This window comes from Rhinopithecus bieti, unplaced genomic scaffold (assembly GCF_001698545.2).
Source record: "Rhinopithecus bieti isolate Rb0 unplaced genomic scaffold, ASM169854v2 scaffold_2453, whole genome shotgun sequence".
Taxonomy (NCBI): Eukaryota; Metazoa; Chordata; class Mammalia; order Primates; family Cercopithecidae; genus Rhinopithecus; species Rhinopithecus bieti.
The window spans coordinates 166951-194002 of record NW_016804447.1 but is presented as its reverse complement, the minus strand read 5'-3'; the positions used below and the strand labels follow the sequence as shown (position 1 = coordinate 194002).

At 50.1% G+C, this 27052-nt stretch overlaps 1 protein-coding gene and 1 pseudogene across 2 annotated transcripts; one reads left to right on the top strand and one right to left on the bottom strand.

Annotated features, from left to right (window-relative positions):
- Positions 1-980: 980 nt before the first annotated feature.
- EXOC3 (exocyst complex component 3) lies at positions 981-24991 on the bottom strand. Its single transcript, XM_017868359.1, has 13 exons — positions 24971-24991; positions 22081-22271; positions 20653-20872; positions 14023-14704; positions 11019-11136; positions 9980-10105; positions 8533-8633; positions 5976-6086; positions 5740-5890; positions 3796-3918; positions 2960-3121; positions 2417-2544; positions 981-1547 (listed from the first exon to the last, which is right to left on the bottom strand). Exons 2-13 carry the CDS (start codon positions 22222-22224, stop codon positions 1376-1378), a joined length of 2238 nt encoding a protein of 745 aa, XP_017723848.1. The 5' UTR covers positions 22225-22271; positions 24971-24991; the 3' UTR covers positions 981-1375.
- LOC108527183 (uncharacterized) lies at positions 24750-26401 on the top strand (annotated as a pseudogene). Its single transcript, XR_001884728.1, has 2 exons — positions 24750-24857; positions 25069-26401. The product of XR_001884728.1 is annotated as an uncharacterized LOC108527183 (transcript).
- The last annotated feature ends 651 nt before the right edge of the window (positions 26402-27052 follow it).

Sequence of the window (27052 nt, the reverse complement as noted above, 5' to 3'; positions counted from 1 at the left end):
ATCTGCGAGTCCCTGGGGCTCTGAGACAGGGATGGAGGGAACAAGGTGCTGTATACACAGGCGAGAGGAGGAATGAAGGTCAATGCCTTTCACTCACTCAACCGAATCAATACTTTTCTGTAAACTAAGAAAGCACAGGGGTCTGCCCCTCCGAACACCAGGACCCAGGGCTCCCTGCTCATCCTGGGTAATATCCCCGCTCCTTTGAGACGAAGTCTCGCTCCGTCGCCCAGGCTGGAGTGCATTAGTGCAATCTTGGCTCACTGCAACCTCCACCTCCAGGGTTCAAGCAATTCTCCTGCCTCAGCCTCCCAAGCAGCTGGAATTACAGGCATGCACCACACACCTGGCCAATTTTGGTATTTTTAGTAGAGATGGGGTTTCACCATGTTGGCCAGGCTGGTCTCAAACTCCTGATCTCAAATGATCCACCCACTTCGGCCTCCCAAAGTGCTGGGATTACAGGCGTGAGCCACTGCGCCTGACCTCTGGGGTAGTGCCTTGATTAGCTTTGGAAAAAAATTCAAGATTAATGTGCAAAATGATGCTACCATTGAAGGCAGATGCTGTAGAGAGATGGGTACATTTTGGAAAAGAGAATTTAAAGGATTCTGTATCAGGAAAAGCATGATTCACAGGTCTTGAAATGTACTTAAAGTAAATATTCACTTTCATATTTACTTTTACTAAAATTTACACTCCTGCCATTGCTCGTCTACCAGGTACAGCTGACTTGGCTGGCACCACCCGGTGCCAGAGGTCTGCTCACCTAAGGGTGGGGACAGGGCTTCCTGGGTGCAGCTGGTGAGTGTCTCATCTCTCAAAGGACCCAAGGAGTAAGTCTGGGGATGTCAGACAGGAGGAGACCAGGAGGGTGCCCTCCAGGCTGAGGGAAGACTTTTACTCTGATTGAACACAGTTCCTGGGCACTGCTAGATCACTAGTCAGAAAACCTTCACCAGAAAAGAGAATGCGTGGCCTTTTCATTTCTCTGAGGAAGCCGAGAAACTTTAATTAGGTGACAGGGTTCCAAGCACTTACAGCAGATGGGGTGCGGTGAAGGCCCAGGGAGGAGAGGGGCACAGAGGTGCACGTCCCCTGCGCCCCACACGCCTTCAACCACCGCAACAAACAAGCACCCCAGAGAGGCTATGTGGCAGAACCCTGCGCACACAGGGCTTTGAGAGCACAACAAGGGGCCTCTGCACGTGGCCTAGGGATGCTCACTCCACGCACACCCGGTGTATCAAGCTGGCACCTAAGGACAGGCCGTGCAGCTGAAAGCAGCACATGTTGCCAAGGAGAGCGGCTTTCCTGTGCTTCTGAGGGCAGGGACTGGGGCTGTGCACAGGCGTGCAGGGCAGGTCGGCGGAGGCTACTTGAGCAGCTTGGCCACGTTCAGGCTGGGCACCACAATGTCCTTGAAGAGGGGCACGTAGCTGGGGCTGGCTTGCGCCGGGCCCTGCTCCAGGGTCTCCATGATGGTCTGCTTCATATCACGGCTGGCATCCCCACGCACAGCCAGCAGCGCACCGATGTGGTCATCCCTGGGGATGGGGAGACGTCAGCCCACGCCCGCTTAGCACCCCCATGATGCTCCACACTGCCAGGGGCTCACGGCCTCACCACCCCAGCCCACAGAACGCAGGGGGTGAGGACAGTTGCAGACAAACGGCGCCTTTCCCTTTTCAGCAGGGAGACAAGCCTGCGTTTTCATCTTACTTTGCCTTTTCTCAATCCAATTGCAAAAAGATTTTCAACACTGCTTTTATAAATCTTTGTTCCCACCCAACCAGAGCAGAGACCGTGGAGAGCTCAAGACCCCGTTTTCCACGTTTAACCACAAACAGCAAGATGATGGGACAGAGGTGGCACAGCTGCAGCCATGGAGGTGGCCCCTTGGGGAAGTGGCAGGTGCCCTGAGACGGGGGCTGCGAAGGCTGGCCTGGGGCCTGGAGCCAGCATGGCAGAGGGGGGACGTGCGTGGGTCCCCTTCCCTGGGCCTGGCACTGGGGACTCCCTGTAATCACGTCCTCGGAGGGTATCTGGTCTGAGCGGCACTTGGGCCCTACTGAGTCCACCATGAGCACAGAGGAAACTTCTTAAACTCGCCCCGCTCAGGCCACTCCACAGCCCAAATCTTCCCCACCAGACACAGCAGAGCTGTCAGAGCCCTGCCCCCACCCTACCCCTGCCCCCACTGTCCCCACCCGGGGTGTGCCCCGCGAGCTCCACCCACCCACACCGTAGCCCAGGCCGGGTGGAAGGCAGCACAGGAGCCGCTCTGCTCCCCGCACCTGAACCCCTGCCGTGCTGCAGGGCTGACCTCGCCAACCGGGAGCCTCACCCGCCCTGTGACGGGAGGAAGGACCTGCCGCTCCACTCCAGGATTCTAAGGCAGATGTGCATCCCTTACCTGATGTCTGGATACTTGCTGACCAGAGTGGAGACTTCCAGGTAGAGCAGAGAAGGGTCTGTCAGCTTGATCACTTCGGCCACAGCCACGATGGTGTCGCAGTATCCGTCCACGTCTTCCCCGAAACCCTGGAAGGCAGCAGGAATGTGAGGAGCCGCCCTGGGCTGTCCCCCGCCCCGGGAGCGGCTGGATTCTGGCTGAGCCCCTTCCTGACTGGGAACCTCCCTCTTCACCTGACTCCTCAGGATCTACTCTGAAAGCTCAGGAACGGGGCCGGGGTCTGGGGTGAGGGCGAGTCAGTGGGAGGCAGCCAGCGCCTCGCAGCACAGGACAGACGGAAGCGTCCCTCAGGGAGCCGGCGGCGCCGCGCCTGCCTCCGTGGTCATTCGTGTCCAACCACAAGCTCAGGCAGGACCTGGACCCAGGCCCCCCGCCTGACAAACACACACGCACTCTCATCCACTGGCTCAAAGTCCCGCGGTGGAGGCTGAACAGGGCTGCGGGCGGCAGGCTTTCCCCACCCCGGCACGGCGCGACACTCACGGACGCCAGCTTCCGGAACAGGAAGCGCAGCTGCTCCGCCTCCCTCACCATCTTCTCAGCGCCCTCCTTGCGCTCCTCCGGGCTGCGGAAGGAAATGCGCTTCTGCATGACGGACCGCAGGTACTCCACCACCACGCGCCGGTGCGCCTCGGCCGTCATCCTCTGGGGAGAAACACGCAGTCAGCGGCGGGCTCCACGGCTCTGGCGGCCACGGGCACTTTCATTTAAACCCAGGTCGGGGCTCCCAGAGGCTCCCCGGAGGCTGAGCCCACTCCTCGCTCGCCACGGCTCTGGGAATCTCACCACAGAGGAGGAACGGGGGCTCAGTGGGGGAACAGTGACCGTGACCTGGAGCTCTGCACCAGGCCAGCTCCAGCCCCCAGCAGGACAGACATGGGTGAGGCACGTGCTGCGCATCAGCACTCGGTCCACAGACGGGCCGGTGTCAGTGGCCGCTGCCGCCTTTGATAACGACGGCAGCATCTGGAAAACGTGGCAGACATTTTGGAGGAAAGAGGAACCTAGGTCCTGCAGGATGGAGGGTCTGAAGTGGAAAGAAACCCCCGGGGTGCGTGGAAAGGCAAGAAAATGGGGCACACGGGCCTGTCCGGGAACCACAGCTCCCTCCACCTCGAGTGGGCACAGGGCTCCCGCCACTTCTACCAGAGCCGCGTCCCAGGGAGGCGGGGTCCGCAGAGCCTCTTGCCTTCCTTGAGCTGACAGGACAACGAGTGCACGTTCACTCACGGAGGGGCTCACTGGATGCTGAATTCTGAGCAGGGTGACAGGTGAGCCCTCCGTGAAGGTGACTAGGGGACTAGGTCCCACCTTCTTACCTTCTTATATGGCTTTTTAATTTTGGCAAAATCGTTGAAATAGTCTTCCACAGTGACACAGATAATGTCTACAGCGTTTGATCCTAATAGCCACTTCTTCGTCATCAATTCATTCAGATGTTGCTGAAAAGCAGAAACAGATCATAGAAATCATCACCTCAACGTCCCACAAGGGCTGAGTGCGTGTGGGAGGGAAGCACTTCAGTGCCTTTGCTACGTGGCACTGCTTTTCTAATTACAACAGCAATGCGCACTCAGGTAAAAATTCGATTATATAATCTGCAAATGTGTACTTTAAGTATAGGAGATTTATACTACAATTTCTGTGATGAGCTTCACAAAATGACATGTTAAAGATGGAAATATCTGTGCATGTATACATTTTACCTTTAATGGCTACATATATTTATTGTATTTATTTGCCCAATTCTCTATTGATGGACATTTAAATTTTTTTTCACATTTTGCAATAATGCAACAGTGAATCTGTATAATTCTACTGATGAAATTCCTTAAAGTTGAATTTTCAGTCAAAAGTATATACATTAAAACTCCAATAAAAGTATACAAATTAAAACTCCAATAAAAGTATACAAATTAAAACTCCAATAGAAGTATACAAATTAAAACTCCAGTAAAAGTTACAAATTAAAACTACAATGGCTGTATTTCCAAGCTGCCCTCCAAAACCCAACCCAGTTCAGGCCCACACAGAATCCAAACAGCCCCTTTCTCCCACGCCCTCAACAAGCCTGAGAGGCATCCGCATCTCCGGCTCCTGCCGTCCTACTGAGCGGCAGGTCCTGTTGAGCATTCATTGCTTCGAGGATAAGACTGGGCGTCTACTTTCATGGTGAGGACACTGGTGTTGCTTTTAATGTGAGGTGGCTGTTCATGTCCTTCGTCCATTTTTATATATTCTTTTTAAATTTTGAAATAATTTTAAATGTAAATATTTCCTTCTTGCTAAGTCATTTTTGCGAAAGTTGTAAGTGTCTGCCTCTTTGGGGACACTTCCACACACATTTCCGTTCCCTTGCACAACCAGACACTGATGAAATCAGCAACCAATCCCACCCCTCATCCCAGGAACCCCTTTCCAGCAGGACCACCAGATGCCATGGTCTTATTTTTGTTTTGTTTTGTTTTGAGATGGAGTTTCACTCGTTGCCCAGGCTGGAGTGCAATGGCGTGATCTCGGCTCACTACAACCTCCGCCTCCTGGGTTCAAGTAATTCTCCTGCCTCAGCCTCCCAAGTAGCTGGGATTACAGGCATGCGCCACCACACCCAGCTAATTTTGTATTTTTAGTAGAGACGGGGTTTCTCCATGGTGGTCAGGCTGGTCTCAAACTCCCAATCTCAGGTGATCCGCCCACGTCGGCCTCCCAAAGTGCTGGGATTACAGGCGTGAGCCACCACACCTGGCCTACATGGTCTTATTTTTAAAATATATTCTGACTTCTGCCAATACATCTAAATAATGTTAAACCATCTTTATGTTTCTGAAATAACCCCCACATTTCACGGTAGGTTATGCCTTTGATACAATATTAAATTCATTTTATTAATGATTTTTGTGTATCTATATTCAAAAGCGAAACTGATCTATAGGAGATGATGTGTGTGTGTATGCACTCTCAATTTGACTTTTTGACAGGTCCCTACATATCTGTTTCTATTTTGTAATCCACTAAATCGTCTGATGTCTTTCATACTTACTGGGTGAACCTACTGAATTGTGCATAAGGACCCTGCATCATATGAAGCATGCAGCATCACAGAAAATAGAGGCGCACTGAGCGATTTGACCTGAATGCAAGTGCACAGCCCGACTCCCCAGATGGCGTCTGCACGGTACAGTTCACAGCCTATGTCCCAGAGGGCAGTCAAGAAGCACCATGCTTTGGCCCCGAAAACGGTAGGAGGAAAGAGCCAGGCCCACCTCCAGGTCCAGGAAGACCTCCTCCAGCAAACCGCTGCAGCCCTCCTTCGCGATGGCGTCTAAAATCCCGTCCATGCTGGGCTGGCTCAGAGACACACCCTCTTCCACTTCATTCTTTAAATACTTTCTTTTTAAACTGACTATGGATTCTCTGCAAGGAAATGGTTCAGGTTCAACACAGCGGCTGGGCAGGCCAGCTTCCACTGGTTCCCCACCACAGCACCAGCCGCACTCACTTGAAGGTCTGACAGTTGTTGATGATGGCTATCATGTACTGAACGTAGCAGTGTGGGTGCTGCCGATTCCTCAGGTGCTCTTCTTTATACAGCTGCGCTTCATCCTTATATCTGAGGACAGACAGGCTTCAGTCAAACAGCACTAAGGGCAACATGGAGCTGTTTCAAACGCCATGCTGACGTCATGCCTGGCCTGATATTTCACATCACTAACATCTGACCGGATGAGCCTCTAAAAATAAAACAATCTTTAAACGATCCAGACTAATGGAAGGACAGAGAGGCTGATCACTTAAATGGATCAAAAAATAACTTCACCTCAGGCTTTAAAATATAGCTCATTAGGAGGCTGAGGCAGGAAGACCACTTGAGTCCAGGAGTCAAAGGCTGCCGGCTGCGCTGCAGTGAGCTACCACTTCACTCCAGCATGGGCAACCTAATGAGACCTTCTCTCTCTCTCTTTTTTTTTTTTTTGAGATGGAGTCTTGTTCTGTAACCCAGGCTGGAGTGCAGTGGTGCGACCTTGGCTCACTGCAACCTCCACCTCCCAGGTTCAAATGATTCTCCTGCCTCAGCCGCCCAGGCAGGTGGGACTACAGGTGTACACCACCACGCTCACCTAATTTTTGTATTTTTAGTAGAGACAGGGTTTTACCATATTGGCCAGGCTGGTCTTGAACTCCTGACCTCGTGATCCACCCGCCTCGGCCTCCCAAAGTGCTGGGATTACAGGCATGAGCCGCCGCGCCCGGCCAACCTTGTCTCTTAAAAAACAATTTAAAAATATAAAAATTTTGAGGAGTTGGTAAAAAATAACTGAAAAAAGGAGAAAGAAAAAATATAGTTCGGCATTCTGATTGTAAAAATATACTACATATTTGATTGTGAGGAACTGGGAAAGCTTTATCTTATTTACTGTACACTTCACCTAGAAACTCATAGTGTTAGGAACATCATCAAATGTCAGGTAAAATTTCCCTTTCAGAAACTGTCCCTGAAGTCATCCAATTAAAAACAGACACTTGAAACATCAAGAAAACACACAGAGATAGTGACCCGCTCTATTTTTAAACTTATTGTGGGCATTCTCAAGCACATATGGGAGTGGAAGAATCGTACAACAAATACCGTTTCTATTTTTAAGAGATGTTAAGAAAGGAGCAAACTGAAAGCTGGCAATTAAAGGGAAAGAAGTTAGCATTTCTGTCCAAAGTGTGGTTCAGGTGATGAAAAAGCTGAGGGTGATCAGGGACGGTCTCTTTATAGAAGAATCTAACCTCATAAATGACAATGACCTCCAAAGAAACAAACTCAGGCCAAGATCCCCATGGACAGATGGCCAATAGGGACTTGGCCATGACCTCTGTGGATAGACGGCCAATGGGAACTTGGCTAAGACTTGGCCAGTGGGGACTTGGCTAAGACCTCTATGGATGGAGGGCCAGTGGGGACTCAGCTGTGACCCCTGTTGACGGGTTGCCAGTGGGGACGTGGGCATGACCCCGATTGATGGATGGCAGATGGGAACTCTGAGTGGGCAGTGTGGCTGCAGTACCTAAGCCACCAGGACAGGACCTACAGATGCCACGTCTCCTGATGTGCCACATTGTGGAAGACACACTTGCCAATAAGTGGGATCCAAGCCTGCGGAGCCAGTATCTGGCTCGGGAGCTGATGGCAGACTGAGGACAAGGCTGAGGGACATCTCTCTACAGAGCTCTACAAGCAGCGGCTTAAGGAGGGAAGGGGCTGTTCTGCTTACCAGAGGCCTAGGAACCCTAAGCCCTCATGCGATGCAGTCCGATCTGATTCACAACTATCGAAAGACACATTTGAGATAAAACCCAAACGCAGACTTGGCATTGGATGACCCCATGGAGTCACTGTGCATGTGTCTCTGACTTGATGGCACTGCAGTGGCTTGAGAGAGGGTCGCAAATACCATGTCACAGTGCCTGGGGTTTGCCTCAAGGTATTTCAGCAGAGAGAGAGGAATGGGCAGGGGAGAACAGATTAGGCAAGGGGGCTTTGGAGGGGATGGCTTCTGGACTGCACGATGGTGAACACAGCACAGTTTTTTACACCATTCTTTCCACATCTGTATAGGTTTGAAAATTTTCATCAACAACTCATGGGGAGGGTGGCGTGCCAGGTCATGGCTGCCTGGAACCCTTCTGAGGAAGGCCAGCTCGGCCGAGGACGCCCTCCCCACTGCGAAGGGGGCACTGCGGCAGAAGTTGCCACCCCTACCCCGAGGAAGTTCAGAACAGGCGACGGGAGGAACCTGACTCCAACAGAGTTGGTGTCATCCGGTGCATCGCTAAGGACGTCACAACCCATAGGCTCTGGGAGCCCACAGAGGCATGTGGTCCACTCAAGGGGAAGATGATCCAGAAGCTCCGCTCCCTCCCTTTGCTTTTGAAGAACACAGGAGTGACACGTGGGGAATCTACAGGCTTAATTTTTTTTTAATAACAGGCATAGTAGGATCAAAAAATTTTTGCTTCTAATTTTAAAACATTCAATTTGTACATTAGCACACTGGCAAAAGACATACCTGCTTAGGAAAGAATTCATCTGCTGAAGACACAAAACTAGTACCTTTGTTTTCAAATCTTCACTTATCTGAGCAGCAACTTGAAGATTCTGTTCAAACATCTAAAAATCGGAGAACTTATTAATTCTGGTATAATCTTACAGGAGTGTACTAAGAGTGCAGGTTTGCTATTATATAAAACCCCCGTTTGCTAACTGGTATTTAGGATAGTCCAAATTCAGAGAAAAAAAAATGAAACCACCTGAAAAATAATGAAGTTAGTTTTAAAACAAAAAAACAAAAACAACTTTCTCACCTGGGAAAGTACCAAGTGACTCATTTCTTAATTCCTGGCAAACTGGTTTCTCCCATGGGGGCCACGTCTGTCCTCACACTACGTGACTGGAGTTCTAATATGTGGAGTGAAGCCTCACCAGGGATGGGGCCCCTCAGGCGCCTGACTCACCTTCCCTGGCCCTATGACCGTCATGATGCAGAGTTCCTAAGAACCTGGACCTCGGGTGTGCCAGGCCCTGCCAGCAGCTGACACAGGCAGAGGAAGGACAAGGGGACAGAGCTCACTGGACTCTCCTCACAAGAGTTTCTCACAGCATCCGTTTCCAAACAAAGGAAAGGGTTTGGACTAGCCTGTCAATAACTAACGGTATCATTCAGAGAGAAATGTCACCCACCAGCCCTCGCTCCTGCCTGACCAGAGTCCTGAGTGAGGATTCTAACACAGCTGGGCTCCGTCCCTCAGCAATACCACTCAAATTAAAACACATGATGAGCCAAAAGAAAAAAAAAGCAGGAAAAACAGGACACAGGGTGGTCGAACACTGGAAAGTGAATCCGTGGTAAGAACACACTGGATCTAACACCTAGTGAGGCGCGGGTGTTTGGGAAGTGAATCCGTGGTAAAAATGCAGGTGGGTCTAATACTTAGAACTTTAACCAACGAATAGGAAAGCAACTTTAAAAGCCAATGCGCCGTGACCCACCAGGTGGAGGTTGCAGTAAGCCAAGACTATGCTACTGCACTTCAGCCTGGGTGACAGAGTGAGACTCCGTCTCAAAACAAATAATGGACGCTCCCAAAATCCACCTGTTTAGACTCAATCGTGCCATTTTTTAGGACAAATCCTGGATATCAACCAAACAAACTCACATTTGAAAGTCGCACATAAATAACATATAATTAGGCTCTAGTCCAAACCCATAAAGACCTGGTCAGAAAAGTAAAGTGACCTTGGGCAAAACTATTTGGTAAGTATCGTCCCAGGTTTCTGCAGCTTCAGAGAGAAAGAGACAGAGACAGGAGAGGACTTAGATGCACCAGGCAGGGCTCTCAATATTTTCACCACCCTCTGCGGATGAAAATCCTGGCTATCTGTGTCACTCTGTAAAACCTATAGGTCCTACTATCCACCTAGGAAACGGAACTGTGCCAATCCCCTGCATTTGGTACCTGGAAGACGATGGCAGGGAGTGTGGTCTGGTAGTACCCATCCTGGTCAGCTTCCGGTTCTGTCTCTTTGACCCAGTCTTTCTTGTCTGTCTCCAGTGCTTTCCGCAGCCAGGCGATGATGTTTGACTAAAGGAAGTTCAGCATGATGAAGAAGAGAAGAGAGAAGAGCAGGTGCCTAAGGGTCACGCCAATCACCTGGTCGGTTGCATGCACAGCTCCAGAAACCAGACACAGGGCACCAGAGTCCTCGTTCCCAAATGAGGACTCCAGAGCAGGGACCCAGGAGCCACCCCCATGGGAGGCAGGGCCCACGGCAGCCTGCAGGGATTTAACTGGAACCTTTGTACAGATAAAGAGGGAGAAGAAACTAGATGCCCTTTTGGCTGCACCTCATGCTGGAGGACAAGGCCGCTGAGTCCCAGGTGTACAGAGAACGAGGCCAACCAGGTCCAGTCAGGTCTGGTCAGGTCCGTTCCTGTGCCCAGACTCAGCAACCACAGTAGCTCATGTCCCAAGAGAAGACAGCACTCCTTCCCCAGCTCCTGAGGACACCTCGGCTTCTGGTCACAATGCTGCCTTGCACAATGCTGTCCACAAAGGTGGACACACCCTTGTCTAAGAAGCAGACCCTGCTGACCCCCTCCTCTCACTCTGAGACCACCTGGTGGTCACCAGGCTGCAAATGGACTCGCCCTTTGGTCCTTGACTGACGCCCCCAACCCTGGGACTCAGAGCCGAGAGCCGGCAGGTGCCGCCACACACGGTTCAGACATCCCAGGCCCTGGCCAGCCTGCCGAGGATGGCACAGGCTCATGCCTCCAGCAGAGTACAAGCTTCGGATCCAGGCCCAGAGAAGGGGCCATTCTCCTCTTTTAGCAAACGGACCTGTCAGGGCCTGGAAGCAGAGCCTGGGCAACTGAGCAACGTACCCTAGGAAGTCAACGCGAAGGCATTTCCCACCCTGCCGCCTGCTGCCAAGCCCAATACTTGTACAACCAGCAGCACGGTGGTCTGTGGCACGCAGGCTGGCCCTACTCACAGTGAGCGTGGACATGTACGTGTCAAGCAGCTCAGAAACCACGTGTGGAGAAAGCAATGGCTCCAGGGTGCCGACATCCACTTCCGGGGCCAGCTCCATGTTCCTCATCATCTCTGTACTATGGGGGAACCAGGAATGTGAGTGACAAACCACGACAGACATAGAAGAGCATGTCCAAGTGTGCCGAGGCTGTTTCACTTGCCACACGAACGTCCACCCACCCTGGAGACTTCCTGGTCACAGCCGGCCCACGGCTCGGGAAAGCGCAGGGCAGGGGCCGAGGGCTTTGGGGTCTCTGTGGCGTCACCCACTGGCTGCGAGACCACGTGAGTCCCTCCAAACCCAGCCTCACCCTGCTGCGCCAGCTTCATAAGGTGCTGGGGCTCAAATGCAGAAGAGACTTCCCTGAGGGGAAGACGTGTGTTCTATTCACTGCACCTCCAGAGCCAAGGCAGGGCCTGGCAAACAGGAGGCGCTGAATAAACAAACGCACTCAGTCAAAATGACAACAAGCCCAGCCGGCCCCCACAGCCACAGGCACCATGTCCACTGACTCAACCAACCACAGACTGAAAATATTTGGGAAAAACAACAATAAAAAATAATAAAAATTTCAAAAAATATAGTCCAAAAACTATTTTCATAGCATTTGCACTATATTTAATTTTATAAGTAATCTAGAGATGATTTAGAGCAGGAAGGAGAATGTACACAAGTTACATGCAAACACTATACCCTTTTATAAAGGGGACTTGGGCTCCAGAGGATTTTGATAGCTAAGTGGGTTCCTGGAATCCCTCCCCGTTGGGTATGGAAGGGCAGCTGTGCTGTATTTTGGAAACAAGCCACTGCAGTCAACATCACTATGCTCTGCAGAGGGTGATGACTGGAACGCAGAATACAGGACATTACTGATAAAAACGCATCTGCAAGAACAGCCTAAACATCCAGTCTACTGTCCAGAAGACAGGAAATACGTGCTACACTTCAGGAAAAGTTTTCATTAAAAAGTTATTATCAGCTGGGCATGGTGGCTCATGCCTGTAATCCCAGCGCTTTGGGAGGCCGAGGTGGGCAGATCACGAGGTCAGGAGATGAAGACCATCCTGGCCAACACGGTGAAACCCCATCTCTACTAAAAATACAAAAAAATTAGCTGGGCATGTTGGCACGCGCCTGTAGTCCCAGCTACTCGGGAGGCTGAGGCAGGAGAATGGCATGAACCCAGGAGGCAGAGCTTGCTGTCAGTCGAGATCACACCATGGTACTCCAACCTGGGCGACAGAGTGAGAATCCATCTCAAAATAAATAAATAAATAAATAAATAAAAAAATATTATCTGTGTATGAGATTGGGCTCTTTAAAGGCTAAGGTTTGATATACTTACTATGTACCCACAAAAATTAAAATTAAAACTTTTTTTAAGTTCTAAGGTTTGACCACTCAGAAAATTCAACTAACATGCCTCATGCTATGTACCCTAAATACTTTCTCAGAGTAACACTGAATAAAATGATTAAGGGCCAGTCCACTATAAGAAATCCAAGAGCTTCCTGAGTAAAAAAGTGCTTCCTAAAATTCTGCACATTTTAAAAAACTTTTAATCTGGATTTTTTTGCCCAAGAACCTCAATTCCGTGTGTGAATGTTTCCAGCAGGAGCACTTCAACCTCCCCTGAGAAAGGCCAGGGTGATGGAACTCACAAGACTCCCCAAGGACAGAAAAACACAACGTGGAAAGACAGAATCAAGACGCAAACTGCAAGGTGCACACATGCACAGCCCAGTCTAGTGGCCACAGCTGGGGAGGGCCCAGGGACAGGATTGGAATTCAGCTTCCCACTCACTGGCTGTGTGACCTGGGCACATTATCCCCTGCCTCCTGCCTCATGGGGCTGCTGACACACCAGGCACGAAGGGGGAGGCCTGCACAGTCAAGGCTACAGAATGGGCGGCCATGAGGATGAGCGGCAGCCAGGGGAGGTGAGTCCGCAGTTGTGCACAGACAGCCACAGTTGCAGAGAGCCATGGTTGCACAGAGAGCCACGGTTGCGCAGAGAGCCACGCTGACCATTCTCTGCAGGGGGTGCTTCCTTTCTCTTCTGTCCTTCTGTATTGCAATGCAAATTCTCTATAAGCAGATACCAGTAAACAAACAAAGCCCCCCCAAAAAATGCCTGCTAAAAAAAAAAAAAAGGGGGGTTTATTCAATTTCTCCACTGCAGTGATAAGACAGGCCAAAAGAAAAAAGAAAAATTCCAATACATGATTTAATATTATTTTGTATCCATGAAACCATGGAAAATTGAAATAAATTTTCATTTCAGCTACCTAATCTTAAAGAATTTCAGAACACCCCACCACTGCACTGTTTTCAATACTACTTCCAGTTAATCCATGCACAGAGCGGTTCATGTTCCCTTACGTGAAGTGACAAAACCTCGTGCTAGGATACAAAAAGGATGACAGAGTTTTCTCGAACTATCTAGACTTGTAATTGTTTGTTTAGTTTTGAAAGACTCACTGCTATAGGATATTGGTGAAGAGAAACCAAACCCAGGATTGCTGGAAGGCAGGGAGGTGATGTGGTGGTCTCCTCCCCAACTGGGTGGCCATGTGCTAGTCCCAGCCCCACCTGGCACCACGTGTCCTCACCTGTAACATGGGCAAAAACACGCCTGCCTCGGGGTGTCACCGCAAGGAAGCAAGTCAGCACACGGTGAGACAGGATAGTGGCCCAGCCTGGAGCTGCACCCTGTCAAGCTCAACGGGGCTAGAGGCCAAGAGCAGAGATCCCTCCCAAGCACAACAGTGTTCAAACACTAGAGGCTGGGCACCAGCAGGTGGACCAGAAAGAAGATGCCCCTTGGCCAGAAACCAAGGCCGTGGGCCAGAGCACCTGCCCAGAGTGACGCCCTGAGGTCAGCTCTCCGGCAAGTGGCTGCTGGCCCCTCTCACACATGGCTTCTACCTAAGAGACAACACAGGCACCAGGTTAGCTTTACCTTGTGTATGTGTTTAAGACCCACGTCAAGAGGCTCACGATCTCATTGGCTTCCAAGTCTTCCGACGCGAGCTCTTGCATCCGCGTGCTCAGGGCTTGGTGGTACATATTCAGGAGGTTCTTAAAGATCTCATAGTGGGGAGGAAAGCACTGAACCATCAGGTTTTTGGCGACAATTAGGTCATCCAGGACGTACTTCCTTATAATTTCCAGGTGGCGGACAAGCCACATCTTGTCAGACTCCCTGGTGTCTGCCTGTGTGCCCTCAATTCTGGTGGTCACAGTCCTCTCCAAGATGGTGAACATTTTCTCTTTCCAATTCTTGGGCCTCCCAGGAGGAACAAAGCCAGTTTGCTTTTTCCGGTCAAGTATACGCCTGTCGATTTTCTCTTCCCTTTCAATGATCCTGACAACTGAGACCAGCAAGGTGGGGTCACGGCGGACAGTGACCAGTGACCTCTGCAGCACCATCCACAGCTGCTTAGCCAGCTCATCAGAGAGCCCCTGCGTGCTGCCAAAGTAGCCATGGATGAGGGTCATGTCACGTGTGTTCCCACTGTCCATGCGGTACTGCTCGTACATCAGCCCATCCCGGGAGCACTCCAGGTCCATCAGCTTCCGGTGGGCTTGCAGGAGCGCCCCTTGTTCAATTAGGTCCTGGGTCTCCCTCACAATCTCAGGCACTAGGGAGAAGGCACAAGACAGCAACATAAACCACCACCACCACATAAAAGGCTGCCTGCATGCAGCGTTCTGGGAACACGGCAGAGCAGGAAGCCGTCTCCCTAGCTAACAACAACTGCAATGGCAGGATGTGTCTGAGGTAACTATCTTTGGAACTCTGGAGTCTACTGAAGGCATAAATTGTAAACTGTGGTTAACTCTGGGCATTTGCAGCTCTCAGCTGGGCAGTGGCTACCCAGGCCCCACGTCCTGCCCCGCTGGCAGCTGTGCATGTGCTGATGTGTTCCTGGAGCTGCCTGAACACAGTCTGCAGCCTAGCTGGGCAAAAAGAACCCTGTCCTCCACACCAGAGATCTGTACTCTGATCACTGACTGCTGCTTCTGACCACAGAGGTGCGAAGAGGTGAGCAGCCACTATTGCATCTTCCCCTGTTCACAGGCCCCTCCTTGCCCCCGCACACCTCCAGGGAATTTAAAGGGCCAATGTCTTCACCACCTCCTTCATCTGTTCCCCTTTTTGAAAGCCAGATATTTGTATATAAATAAAGACATTCAAAAGTAACTGCATTTACAGGAAAAATTCAGAAGTGGCCAATGCATGCCCAGGCAAAGGCACAGGCTCAGAAAAGACTTGAGACGACCTTGAAGTGCACACTTCAGGCTGCGCCTTGGCACAGAGAGCCTACAAAAACCAAAGACAAGAATCATCAACCTGGGAAGGGCAAAGAATCTGATTTCCAGACTTATCACATTATTTGATTCAAGTGTCCATTTTCAACAACAAAACATCACAAGGCACACAAAGAAAGAAGAAAGTATGGCCCATTCAAAGGAAAACATAAGAAACTGTCCCTGTAAAAGATTGGATGGCAGATCTACTAGGCAAAGACTCTGAAACAACTATTTAAAGATGTGTACGGAACTAAAAGATGTGAAGAAACAAACATGTATGAGCAAAATGTAAATACCGATAATGAGACAAAATCCAAAAGGAAACCAAAAAGAAAATATGAAGCTGAAAAGTACAATAAATGAAAAATTCACTGAAGGGATTCAAAGGCAGATCTGTGCAGGTGCAAGCACGAATCAGTGAAAGTGAAGACAGGACAACGGGAAATATCAAGTATCAGGGACAGAAAGAAAAAAGATTGAAGAAAAGTGAACAGAGCCTCAGCGACCTTGTGGACACCATCAAGCAGGCCAACATATGCTTAGTGGGACTTTTAGAAGGAGAAGAGAGAAATGGGCAAGACATTATTTGAAGAAATAATAGCTGAAAACTCCCCACATTTGATGAAAGACATGAATATGAAGATCCAAGAAGCTCAACGACCTCCAAGCAAGAGGAACTCAGAGGTCCACACTAAGATACAACTTAATCAAACTTTTGAAAGAATTTTGAAAGCAGCAACTTGTCAGAAACAAGGGTTCCTAAATAAGATTATGAGCAGATCAGATTTCTCACCAGAAACTTTGGAGGCCAGAGGCAGTGGGATGACATATTCAAAGTGCTAAAAGAAAAATACTGTCAACCAAGCACCTTAAATCTAGCAAAACTGTCATTCAAAAGTGACAGCGATATTAAGACATCCCCAGATAAACAAAAGTTGAAAAGCTTGTTACCACGAGATCTGCCCTGCAAGAAATGCTTAAATGGAGTCCCACTGGTTGAAAAGAAAGAATGCTAGGGAGAAACTGGAAGCCATGTGAAGAAGTAAAGGTCTCAAAAAAGGTAAATTCATGGACAATCATAAAATCTAGTATTATTAACACTTCAGTTTTTATCTCATCACTCTGTTTTCTACATGACTTAAGAGACTAATATTTTTCTGGTTAAAAGGGGCAAATAAAAAATAAACTAATACATTAAAAACTAGTCTAAAAGCTAGTAATACGGTAACTTTGGATTCTAACTCCACATTGTTTTCTACCTAATTTTTTAAAATGAATGCATTAAAAAACAATTATTAGTCTATGTTTTTGGACACACAATGTATAAAGATGTAATTCTGTGAAATGAACAACCCAAAGCTAGTGGAGACGAAGCCACATAGGGACAGTTTTTGTGTATTACTGAAGTTATGTTGATATAAATTCAAACTCAAGTGAGATAATGTTAGATGTTAAGTGTAATCTTTATGGTAGGCACAAAGAAAATAGCTATAGAATATACACAAAAGAAACAAGAAGGGAATTAAAGTGTTTACTACCAAAATAATCAAAAGCACAAAAAAAAAAAAAAAAGAAAATGCAGAAATAAGAGACAAAAATGTTATATGGCATATAAAAAACAAACAACAAAATGACAGAAGTCCCTTCTTATCAGTAATCACTTAAATGTAAGCTCTTTGATCAAAAGAGGTAGGCAAAATTAATTAAACTCTTCAATCTGAAGAGGTGGACAAAATAGATTTAAAAAATAAAACATGATTCAACTCTACGTGTTCACCAGAGACTGATCTTAAAGCCCAAGACACAAATAGGTTGACAGTAAAAGCATGGAAAAGGATATTCCACATAAATAATAACCAAAAGAGAAAAGGAGTGGTTATACTAATAAATATGAAATAGACTTTAAAAAAAAACTAATCACAAAGAAGGCTATAATGTATGAAGATTCAGCAAGAAGATGTAACAATTACAAATATTTCTGCATTTACTAACGGACCGTCAAAATACATGAAGCAAAAATGGATAGAACTTAAGGGAGACACATTCACTTCTGTAACAGTTGGAGGCTTCAATAACTCTCAATAACGGACAGAACAAGCAGACAGAAGCTAAACGAGGCTTCAATGTCTCCTTCTCAATAATGGACAGAACAAGTAGACAGAAGTTAAACAAGGAAAGAGAGGACTTGAACAATGCAACAAGCCAACCAGATTGAACAAACACAGAAAGAACACCCAACAACAGAATACACACTATTCTCACATGCACATGCGACGGTCTTCAGGACAGACCATGGATTAGGCCTCAAATTAAGACTCAGGTTTTTAAAAGATAAGTATCACACAAAGTACCTTCTCTAAACTCAGCAGATGACGTTAGAAATCAGTATCAGAAGGAAAACTGTAAAATTCACGAATTTGTGGAAATTAAACAACATACTCTTAAACAATTAATGAGGCAAAAAAGGAAACATAAGAGACTTTTTTTTTTTTTTTTGAGACGAAGTCTTGCTCTTATCTCCCAGGCTGGAGTGCAATGGTGTGACCTCGGCTCACTGTGTCCTCTGCCTCCCGGGTTCAGGCGATTCTCCTGCCTCAGCCTCCCGAGTAGCTGGGACTACAGGCACCTGTCGCCACCACGCCCAGCTAATTTTTATATTTTTAGTAGAGATGGGGTTTCACCATGTTGGCCAGGCTGGTCTCAAACTCCTAACCTCAGGTGATCTGCCCACCTCAGCCTTCCAAAGTGCTGGGATTACAGGCATGAGCCACTGCGCCCAACCGTAAGGGACATTTTTAAAAACTTAAGAGAAGAATGAAAATGCAGACAAATCAGAAACCTCGCACACTCCTGGTGGAAAACTGTGAAATGCTGCAGCCACTGGAGGAAACAGTCTAGCAGCTGCTCAAAGATTTAAACATAAAGGACCACACGGTCCAGCAGTTACACTTGTGTGTACATACCAGAACGAAATAAAAGTAAAATATCTGTACACCCATGTTCACTACAGCATTACTCACAATGGCTAAAATGTGGAAGCAATCTGAGTATCCACCAACAGACAAATGGAGAAGCAAAATGCGGTCCATACATACAATGGAATATTATCCAGCCTTAAAAGTGAAGGAAATTCTACAATACTACAGCATGGAAGAACCCAGAGGACATCATGCCGAGTGAAATAAGCCATGTCACAGAAAGACAGATAATATGTGATGCCACTTCTATGAGGTAGACAGAAGGCAGAACATTGGGGAAAAGGAGCTGGGCAGAGGGTGCCAAGTCAGTGTTTAATGGGTACAGATGTTCACGTCTACAAGATGAAGAGTTCTGAAGATGGAGGTGGCAATGGTCGCACAACAATGTGAACGTTCTTAATAGTCCCCAACTGTACACTTAAAAATGGTGAAGATGGCAAATTGTGTATGTGCATTTTAGCACAAGAAAGAATGCAGGAGGGGAGCTGTGTACACAGCATTACTGAATTATAGGCAATGAGACAAGTCTGAAGGGAACCAAACCACATCTTCTCAATGAAAATGTATCCGTAACAAAAAACATGCATACCACATAGGCTTATTTGTTCACCAAGGAAAGGAAATTATTTCCAACTGTAGATAAACTAATTCCAGTAAAGCACCTTTTGGTCATTAGGCATTAGTTTAAAAGACCAGAAGGAGGCCGGGCGCGGTGGCTCAAGCCTGTAATCCCAGCACTTTGGGAGGCCAAGATGGGCAGATCACAAGGTCAGGAGATCCAGACCATCCTGGCTAATCAGGTGAAACCCCGTCTCTACTAAAAAATACAAAAAAAACCTAGCCGCACGAGGTGGCGGGCGCCTGTAGTCCCAGCTACTGGGGAGGCTGAGGCAGGAGAATGGGCAAACCCAGGAGGCGGAGCTTGCAGTGAGCTGAGATCCGGCCACTGCACTCCAGCCTGGGCGACAGAGCGAGACTCCGTCTCAAAAAAAAAAAAAAAAAAAAAAAACCAGAAGGAACTGTAGCCAGCCAATACGAAATAAGAGGAAATGAACTAGAAAGGTGCCAGCTGAGCATCACCAAGGAGACTCTGTCGAGGCACTCTGTTCCAGTTCCAGGCAGTCCACAGTCACCAAGAAGAGCTGCTTTCTGAGTTGGCAGCACTGTGGCATTTGTGTTGGGCATGCACAAAGAGATGCAGACCACAGCCAAACATGTCACCCTGCAGATCACACCCTGGAAGAAGGGAACACACAAAGCAACGGGACAAGGTGCTCAGCAATGCTGCAGCCACAAGCATAAGAGGAGGGCAGAGAGGACGGGGTGGACAGGACACAGGTTACCAAGTGTGCTGTGGGCAGCCAGGGAGAACCGCACCAATTCACACGTGGCCTTGGGAGCCGAGGAGCATCAGATGATGCAGCACAGACGGTGTGGAGGGCCAGCCGGGGCCCGTGACAGCTGCGGACGGGGAAGTGTCATGCAGACATCAGGGCAGAGACGTTGGGTAGAGGAACAGGAAGAACTTGCCAAGAGGCCAGAGACAGGAACAAAGAAAGGGAAGGAATCGGACCCTGCCAAGGCTTCTGAGGTTGGGGACTTGAAGGATGCTGCTGACCTTGACACAGAGTGGGGACCAAGGGGAGGGACGAGGCTGTGGAAGCAGCTCCTGTCACAACAAGCAGGAAGAGACTGTGAACACAAACGCCGGGAGCCGCCACCCAGGGCCAGCTGGCACTTTTCAGGGACAGGTTACTGGGCCCTTGGCATCCTTCTAACTGAGGCGTTCAGGGAGAAGACTGAAAGGGTCACTCCCCCATGGCACTCAGCCCCAGCTCTGCCCTGGCCTGGGCACACATGCTTCTCCTCCTGCCTGGGAGCTGCTGCTCACCTCATCCCTTCTGCTCTGGGATCTACTTGCTCTGTCCCATGCGCAGGGCGGCTTCTCCCACAGCTCCTTTTAAGCATGGGCCGCGGCATCTTCACTCTTCTGCACTCACAGAGTCTAACAGCCACATCGCAGGCAAGGCAACGACACTCAGCCAGGGACTCCCTCTACACTGCGTTTGCTGGGCCTCTGTCCTGACACTGAACTACAAGCCTTCTTCTAGCCTTTACGTGCTTAGCTCATCACTTCATCCACGTTCAAAAAAAGACGCTGAGCAGACAAGAATTAACCACTTAACCATCAACAGGTCTACAGTGCGGGCTGCAAAGCACACTGCACACAGAGCACTCAGTGAGTCATGCAGAGACAGGTGTGAGCATGGCAAGTGCCTCGAGTGTCTGCCTGGTACCTGAGAAGATGTTCTTGAGGTTCTCCACGGCTGCGGCGAGCTGGCTGTGCTGCACCACAGCATCTTTGACATCCTTGAGGCTCTCGATGGTGTTGATGCTCTGCCTCCAGTCCTTGCTGACGTCCGCCAGCGACTGCTGGATGTCTTTGACATCATTCAGGGCGTTGTGGAGCTGGCTGAGACCTGTGCGCACCCCGTCCAGCTGTGACTGGATGGCGGCCTGAGGAGAGACGCCACACGGGTGAGAAGAGCCAGTGACAGCCATGTGCTGCTTCCTGAAGAACAAATCTTTCCCGGGAGGGTCAAGTTCAGGAAGCCACTGAGTAGCAGGAAATAGTCAATACCCAGAAAAGAGAATACAATTAACAAGGATTTAATTGATTCACAATGTAACTTTTTTTTTCATTGCTGCCTGGGAACAGAACAATGATGCATTTTAAAGCTTTGATGAGAAAACGTCAGGACACTCCTCATCTAGCCTCACACCTGGTGACACCAGACACCACCACGGGTCTGCCCTGGGCCGTGGCCTGCTATGGTACCTTCAGAAGGATGTCACCCATGTTCTCCCCAGGCACCCTAGTTTCCTAAGAGGTCTTATCTAGGCAGAGAGAATGGTCAGGACTTCACTGGCTTGGGGTGGTGAGTTCCTGCTGTTCAGCCAGGACCATACTTGGCCTCAGGACAGCTGACCCACAGGACAGAATCGGCACCCGAGCTTCAGACCCACTGTGTTAAATGTGAGTTAAAACAATCTGAACAAAATGCCCTCCAGTGGTGCTCTGTAGAAGAGCTTTAAATAAGACTACTTCTCATTCCTCTGGTATTGTTTAAAAACTTAATAGTCACTTTCACGGTGTTGTTATTGTTGTTTCTGGGTTTTTTGTTTTTTGTTTTTTGTTTTTTGAGACGGAGTCTCACTCTGTTGCCCAGGCTGGAGTGCAGTGGTACAATCTCGGCTCACCACAACCTCTGCCTCCTGGGTTCAAGCGATTCTCCTGCCTCAGCCTCCCAAGTAGCTGGGATTACAGGCACCGGCCATCATGCCTGGCTAATTTTTGTATTTTTGTAGAGACAGGGTTTCACCATGTTGACCAGGCTGGTCTTGAACTCCTGACCTCAGGTGGTCTGCCCGCCTCGGCCTCCCAAAGTGCTGAGATTACAGGTGTGAGCCACCATGCCCGGCCTCAGGGTGCTTAAAAGGTTGTTCCTTTGCTGTTTTCACCATTCCCACTGTCTTCTAAGCAAAGCTACTGATTGGTAATGCACTGCTGAAAGTCACTAACTGCTCAAGAAAGTCCAGCTCTGCCTCCTTGCACATCACCACAAAGGCTAGTTTAGCAAAATCATCATGGTGATGTCAAGCAGGAACCTGAAGCCCAAGACAGATGGCTCTGTGCTGCCTGGGAGTGGAGCAGGTGGCCTCACCTTCAGTCTGGCCTCCACGGAGGCCTTCTTCCGCGCTTCTCTCCTGCGATACTGCTCCACCTTGTCCAGCTGGTCCGGACGCTGGAGCATCCCAGCAACCCTTTGCACTGCTGTCGCAACGGCCTCCCGGTCTGTCTCCTTCATGGTCAAAAAGCAGGTGGAATCCTCACAGTGTTCATGCTAGAGGTATTCTGTGTGCATTGCAGGGTTGTTAGGTTGTTAGAAATGCCAGGTACAAAACCTCCCCTCGAACAATCAGATGATCACAATGGAGCTACAAGGAGAGCATCTGAGATCATCAATCCAGGAAACCTCAAAGAAAGCTGAACTAGGATGAGGAACTCCTTGATAAGATAAACAAACCTTCGTAACACAAACCTGGGGAAGTTAAACCTTTAAGGGGAGAGCAGGTGCGTTTCATAGGCATGAGAGACATGGACATTTGGAAGATTCTAGATCTGGGTCCCAAACCACCCACCATGTAGATGTCAGTCTCCAAGGCACGTCTCTCCCCAAGACAGGGCTGGTTTCTCATTTCGGGAGCCTTCCCCCAGCACCTTGGCCAGGCCTGTGGGCAGCTGTACCAGGACCCTCAGTGAAGACAAATGCAGCACAGACATCTCCCCCAAACAGGTACCACAGCTGGAGGCCCAGCACAAGCCCCACGATTCCCTATAAAAGTCACCATTGTCAGCTGGGCCTGGTGGCTCAGGCCTATAATCCCAGCATTTTGGGAGGCCGACGCAGGTGGATCACGAGGTCAGGACATTGAGACCATCCTGGCTAACACGGTGAAACCCTGTATCTACTAAAAACAAAAAAATTAGCCGGGCACGGTGGCACACACCTGTAGTCCCAGCTCCTCGAGAGGCTGAGGCAGGAGAATGGCATGAACCCAGGAGGCAGAGCTTGCAGTGAGCCAAGATCACGTCACTGCACTCCAGCCTGGGCAACAGAGCAAGACTCTGTCTCAAAAAAAAAGCAAAAAACAAACAAAAAAAAACTCATTACTGCCTTGGGTATCCAAAACCCCATTCTCCCTTTTTTAACTGCCATAGAAAACATCGCGCTTCCCTCCTTTATGCAGGTCCAGTGCAGACCACAGGTGCTCAGATGGCAGGCAAGACTGCCTTCCATGCTCCACCATCGTCCTCCTTGGGGAGCTAAGAGAGCTGCTTGGTGAGCAGCTGGTCAATGCGGGAATCTGATACACCTGTTCCCCTTGATTTCAGCTGTTCGATTTTCATCTTCATGAATATTAACAAGATTCGCCTTCTCCTGGAATTTTTCATTCTCCATGCCCACATGCTTTCAGACACCTCTCTTCTCACTCCTTTTTCATCTGGACCTACATTGCAACCTTTCCTTTCTCTTTATTTTCTGATTACGAAATTAGGCATACAATATACAAAATCTGGACAGGACAAAAATACAAAGATGCCAAGGCAACTCCCCTTAAATCCCAACACCCAGGGGCAACTCCCCTTAAATCCTGACACTCAGGGGCAACTCCCTCCAACAGGGCTTGTTTCCTTCCAGTTTTTTCCCTTTGAGTTTCTTTTAAAGCTAAGATTCCACTGTTTCTACAACTTTGTAGGTGCACACTTTTATTTTCTTATTTTGTTTGGATATTATCATCAGCATTTCCATTGACATTAAAGTATGTATGGTTTTGATTATAGGGCTGGATAGTAACCCAAGAAGTGGACACCCAGCCACTCTGCTGGTGCACACAGTGAGGTGACTGGGCCCATCTCCAGGCTGGAGTGAAGTCTGTCATGCTGTGGGTGGAAGCCAAGGCGACATGAGTGGAGAGCTGGGAAGCGGAAGCAGAAGCAGGCTCACCTTGGAGTCAGAACAAAGCTACTAATGTGGGAAAAGGGAAAACCTTAAGTTAAAAAACACAACGCAGAGGTTTTCATCCCAGGCTGAAGACTAAAGATTTTGGGTCAAGAAGCCAAAGAGGAACTCAGAAGCCATAAACAGAGACCCAGGTTCAACCCCTACCAGGGCCTTTCTGACTGCCTTTCCCTGGCACTGGCTCTGCTGTGAGTACCTCCACCAAGGGGGGGTGGGGGACGACACCCTACCGAGGGGAACATCAGCACCCAGGGGGACACCTGCACCAGGGAGACACCTCTGCCGGGCAGACACCTCCGCCGGGAGGGACACGTCACCGGGGGGATGCCTGCGTCAAGGGGGTGTGCTGGGGGGCACCTCATGGAGGGGACACCTCTGCTGGAGGGACACCTGCACCAGGAAGGACATTTGTGTCCGGAGGGACACTGCTCCGAGGAGGAACACCTAGTCCGAGGGGGGACACCTGCGCCAGGAAGGACAACTGCGCCTGGGGGGGTCGGACACCGTCAAGGGGACACCTGTACGAGAACGGATACTTGTGCCTGGGGGGACACCTGTGCCTGAGGGGACACCTGCACCTTGGAGGACACCTGCGCCGAGGGGACACCTGCGCCAGGGAGGACACTTGTGCCTGGAGGGACACCTGCCCCAAGGAGGGACACCTGCTCCGAAGGTGGGGCACCTGTGCCAGGAAGGACACCTGCGCCTGGTGCGGGGGAGACACCGTCAAGGAGAAACCTGCACCAGTAAGGACACTTGTGCCTGGGGGGACACATGTGCCTAGGGGACACCTGCGCCTGGGGGGACACATGTGCCGGGGAGGACACCTGCGCCGAGGGAACACCTGCGCCGAGGACACTCGCACGAGCGGGATACTCCACGGTATCCAGAACGGCCTCCCTGCCCTCCAGGTCCCGGTCTGGCCTCCCCGTACGCGCCCCCGCGGAAGCCAGAGACAGGGAGAGCAAGGATGAAACACGGCGACCACCGCCCCATGGACCCGCTGGGCCGTCAGGACCTGCGGACTCACCCTCTAAGCGCCGCCGCCGCGCCGCCCGCCGCCGCCGCCGCCGCCGCCGCGCGCCGCCGCCGCCGCCGCCGCCGCCGCCGCCGCCGCCGCCCCGGAAGTGGACAGCGAACGGGTACTTCCGCTTCCGGCAACGGCGCCGGAACCATGGGTCCGGCCCTCCGGGCGGCGGGGGTACCAGTCTCTTGGCCGACCGACTTCAGCTCGGCGACCTGCCCCGTGGCCGCTCCCCAGCAGAACATGGTAACTGCCGGGGGGGGGGTCTCCTTGCCTGTGCCAGGCCCCCCAACTCAGGCCCTCTCGCTGCCTCTGGCGACCCCCGCGTGCGCCCTTCCCCAGGGCCGGCGCAGTCTTGGAAGCCTCCGCCCAGCGTGGCTGCCTGCGTTTTCTCTCTGCTCCGTTCCCGATCTCCGGAGAGAAGACAGCCCCAGAGCCGCTGTGGCTCCGTCCTCTGCTGACGCCTCGTGTCTTTATGTTGGCCTTGCCGTCCGCACTGCAGTGTGGCAGGGGCTCCCTCCTTTGCCGCGGACTGAGGTGGGCGCCGAGCATTCAGTAAACGCGGAAACGAAAGCGGGGAAGGTTGGGAATCAAGCGTCTGTCATGCCTGCCACCAGCAGACAAGCGGCTTTGGGTACTCCCTGGACCCAAACACGAACTCAGCCCCTCCAGGAGCGCAGTCATCCGCACCCACGTGGGAGCAATGCCCTGGGATGGGTGGCCACGGGATGTTTCTGGGGCCCCTCAGAGGCCCAGCGGCGCGGGTCTTGGAGAATGAATGTATGTCACTGGGCCGCTGCTGCAGAGGGCCGGTCCTGAGTCGCTGCTTGGAAGAGAGGCCCATGGCCAGCACTTGTCTTCTCCAGGAGGAAAAAGCACGTGCTAAACCACCAGCATTCGGGGTTTGTCTGTTTGATAAAGGATGCACCAACTAACAAGAAAGTCTTTCCTAGGTTGCAGCTACTAGGTTTTGCCCCTGGCCCCTCCTGAAAATCGGCCACACAAAAGGAAGGGTCTGGAAGGTGGCAGAGAAGCCAGCAGAGACAAGGAAAGTGGCAGCAGCATGGGGCGGGGTCACACAGAAAGGAGATGGAGCTGTGGGAGCTCCCGCTGCCACTCCGACAAGGAGCCCTGCCCCGTGCCCTGCTGATGCTAACACCCCAGCTCTGTTATTTCAGTTTTTCCTTGTAATTTCTGAAAATCTAGCAACAAGTTGAGCAGTGAAAAAAATTTTTTTAAAAAGTTAAAATTACGTTAGAAATTATGACTGTAATTTTGAAACTAATGAAGGAAAAAAAAATGACCAAAATTACCAAAGCTTTTAGGACTCTTCAAAATATAGTATCATTGAGTATTATGAACTAAAGACTCATACTATTATATCAATGTCTGGTAGTGAATTTGGATGAAGGACTGTCTAGTAACTTCTTAACAAAACATTAAAAGTCTTTTCTTGGCGGGGCACGGTGGCTCACGCCTGTAATCCCAGCACTTTGGGAGACCGAGGCGGGCGGATCATGAGGTCAGGAGATCGAGACCATCCTGGCTAACATGGTGAAACCCCGTCTCTACCAAAAATACACAGACACAAAAAAATTTACCCGGGCGTGGTGGTGGGTGCGTATAGTCCCAGATACTCGGGAGGCTGAGGAAGGAGAATGGCTTGAACCTGGGAGGCAGAGCTTGCAGTGAGCCGAGACTGCCACTGCACTCCAGCCTGGGCAACAGAGCGATACTCCATCTCAAAAAAAAAAAGGTCTTTCTTCGCTGGGTGCAGTGGCTCCCACTTGTAATCCCAGCACTTTGGGAGGCTGAGAAGGGCAGATCCCGTGAGCCCAGGGGTTTGAGTCCAGCCTAGACAACGTGGTCTTTTTGGTAGAAACCCCATCTCTATCAATAAAACACAGAAATAGCCAGGCATGGTAGTGCATGCCTGTAGTCCCAGCTTCCTGGGAGGCCGAGGCAGGAGAATGGCTTGAACCTGGGAGGCAGAGGTTGCAGTAAGCTGAGATGGCACCACTGTACTCCAGCCTGGGCGACAGAGGGAGATTCTGTCTCAAAAAAAAAAAAAGTTTCTTGACTTTTGTT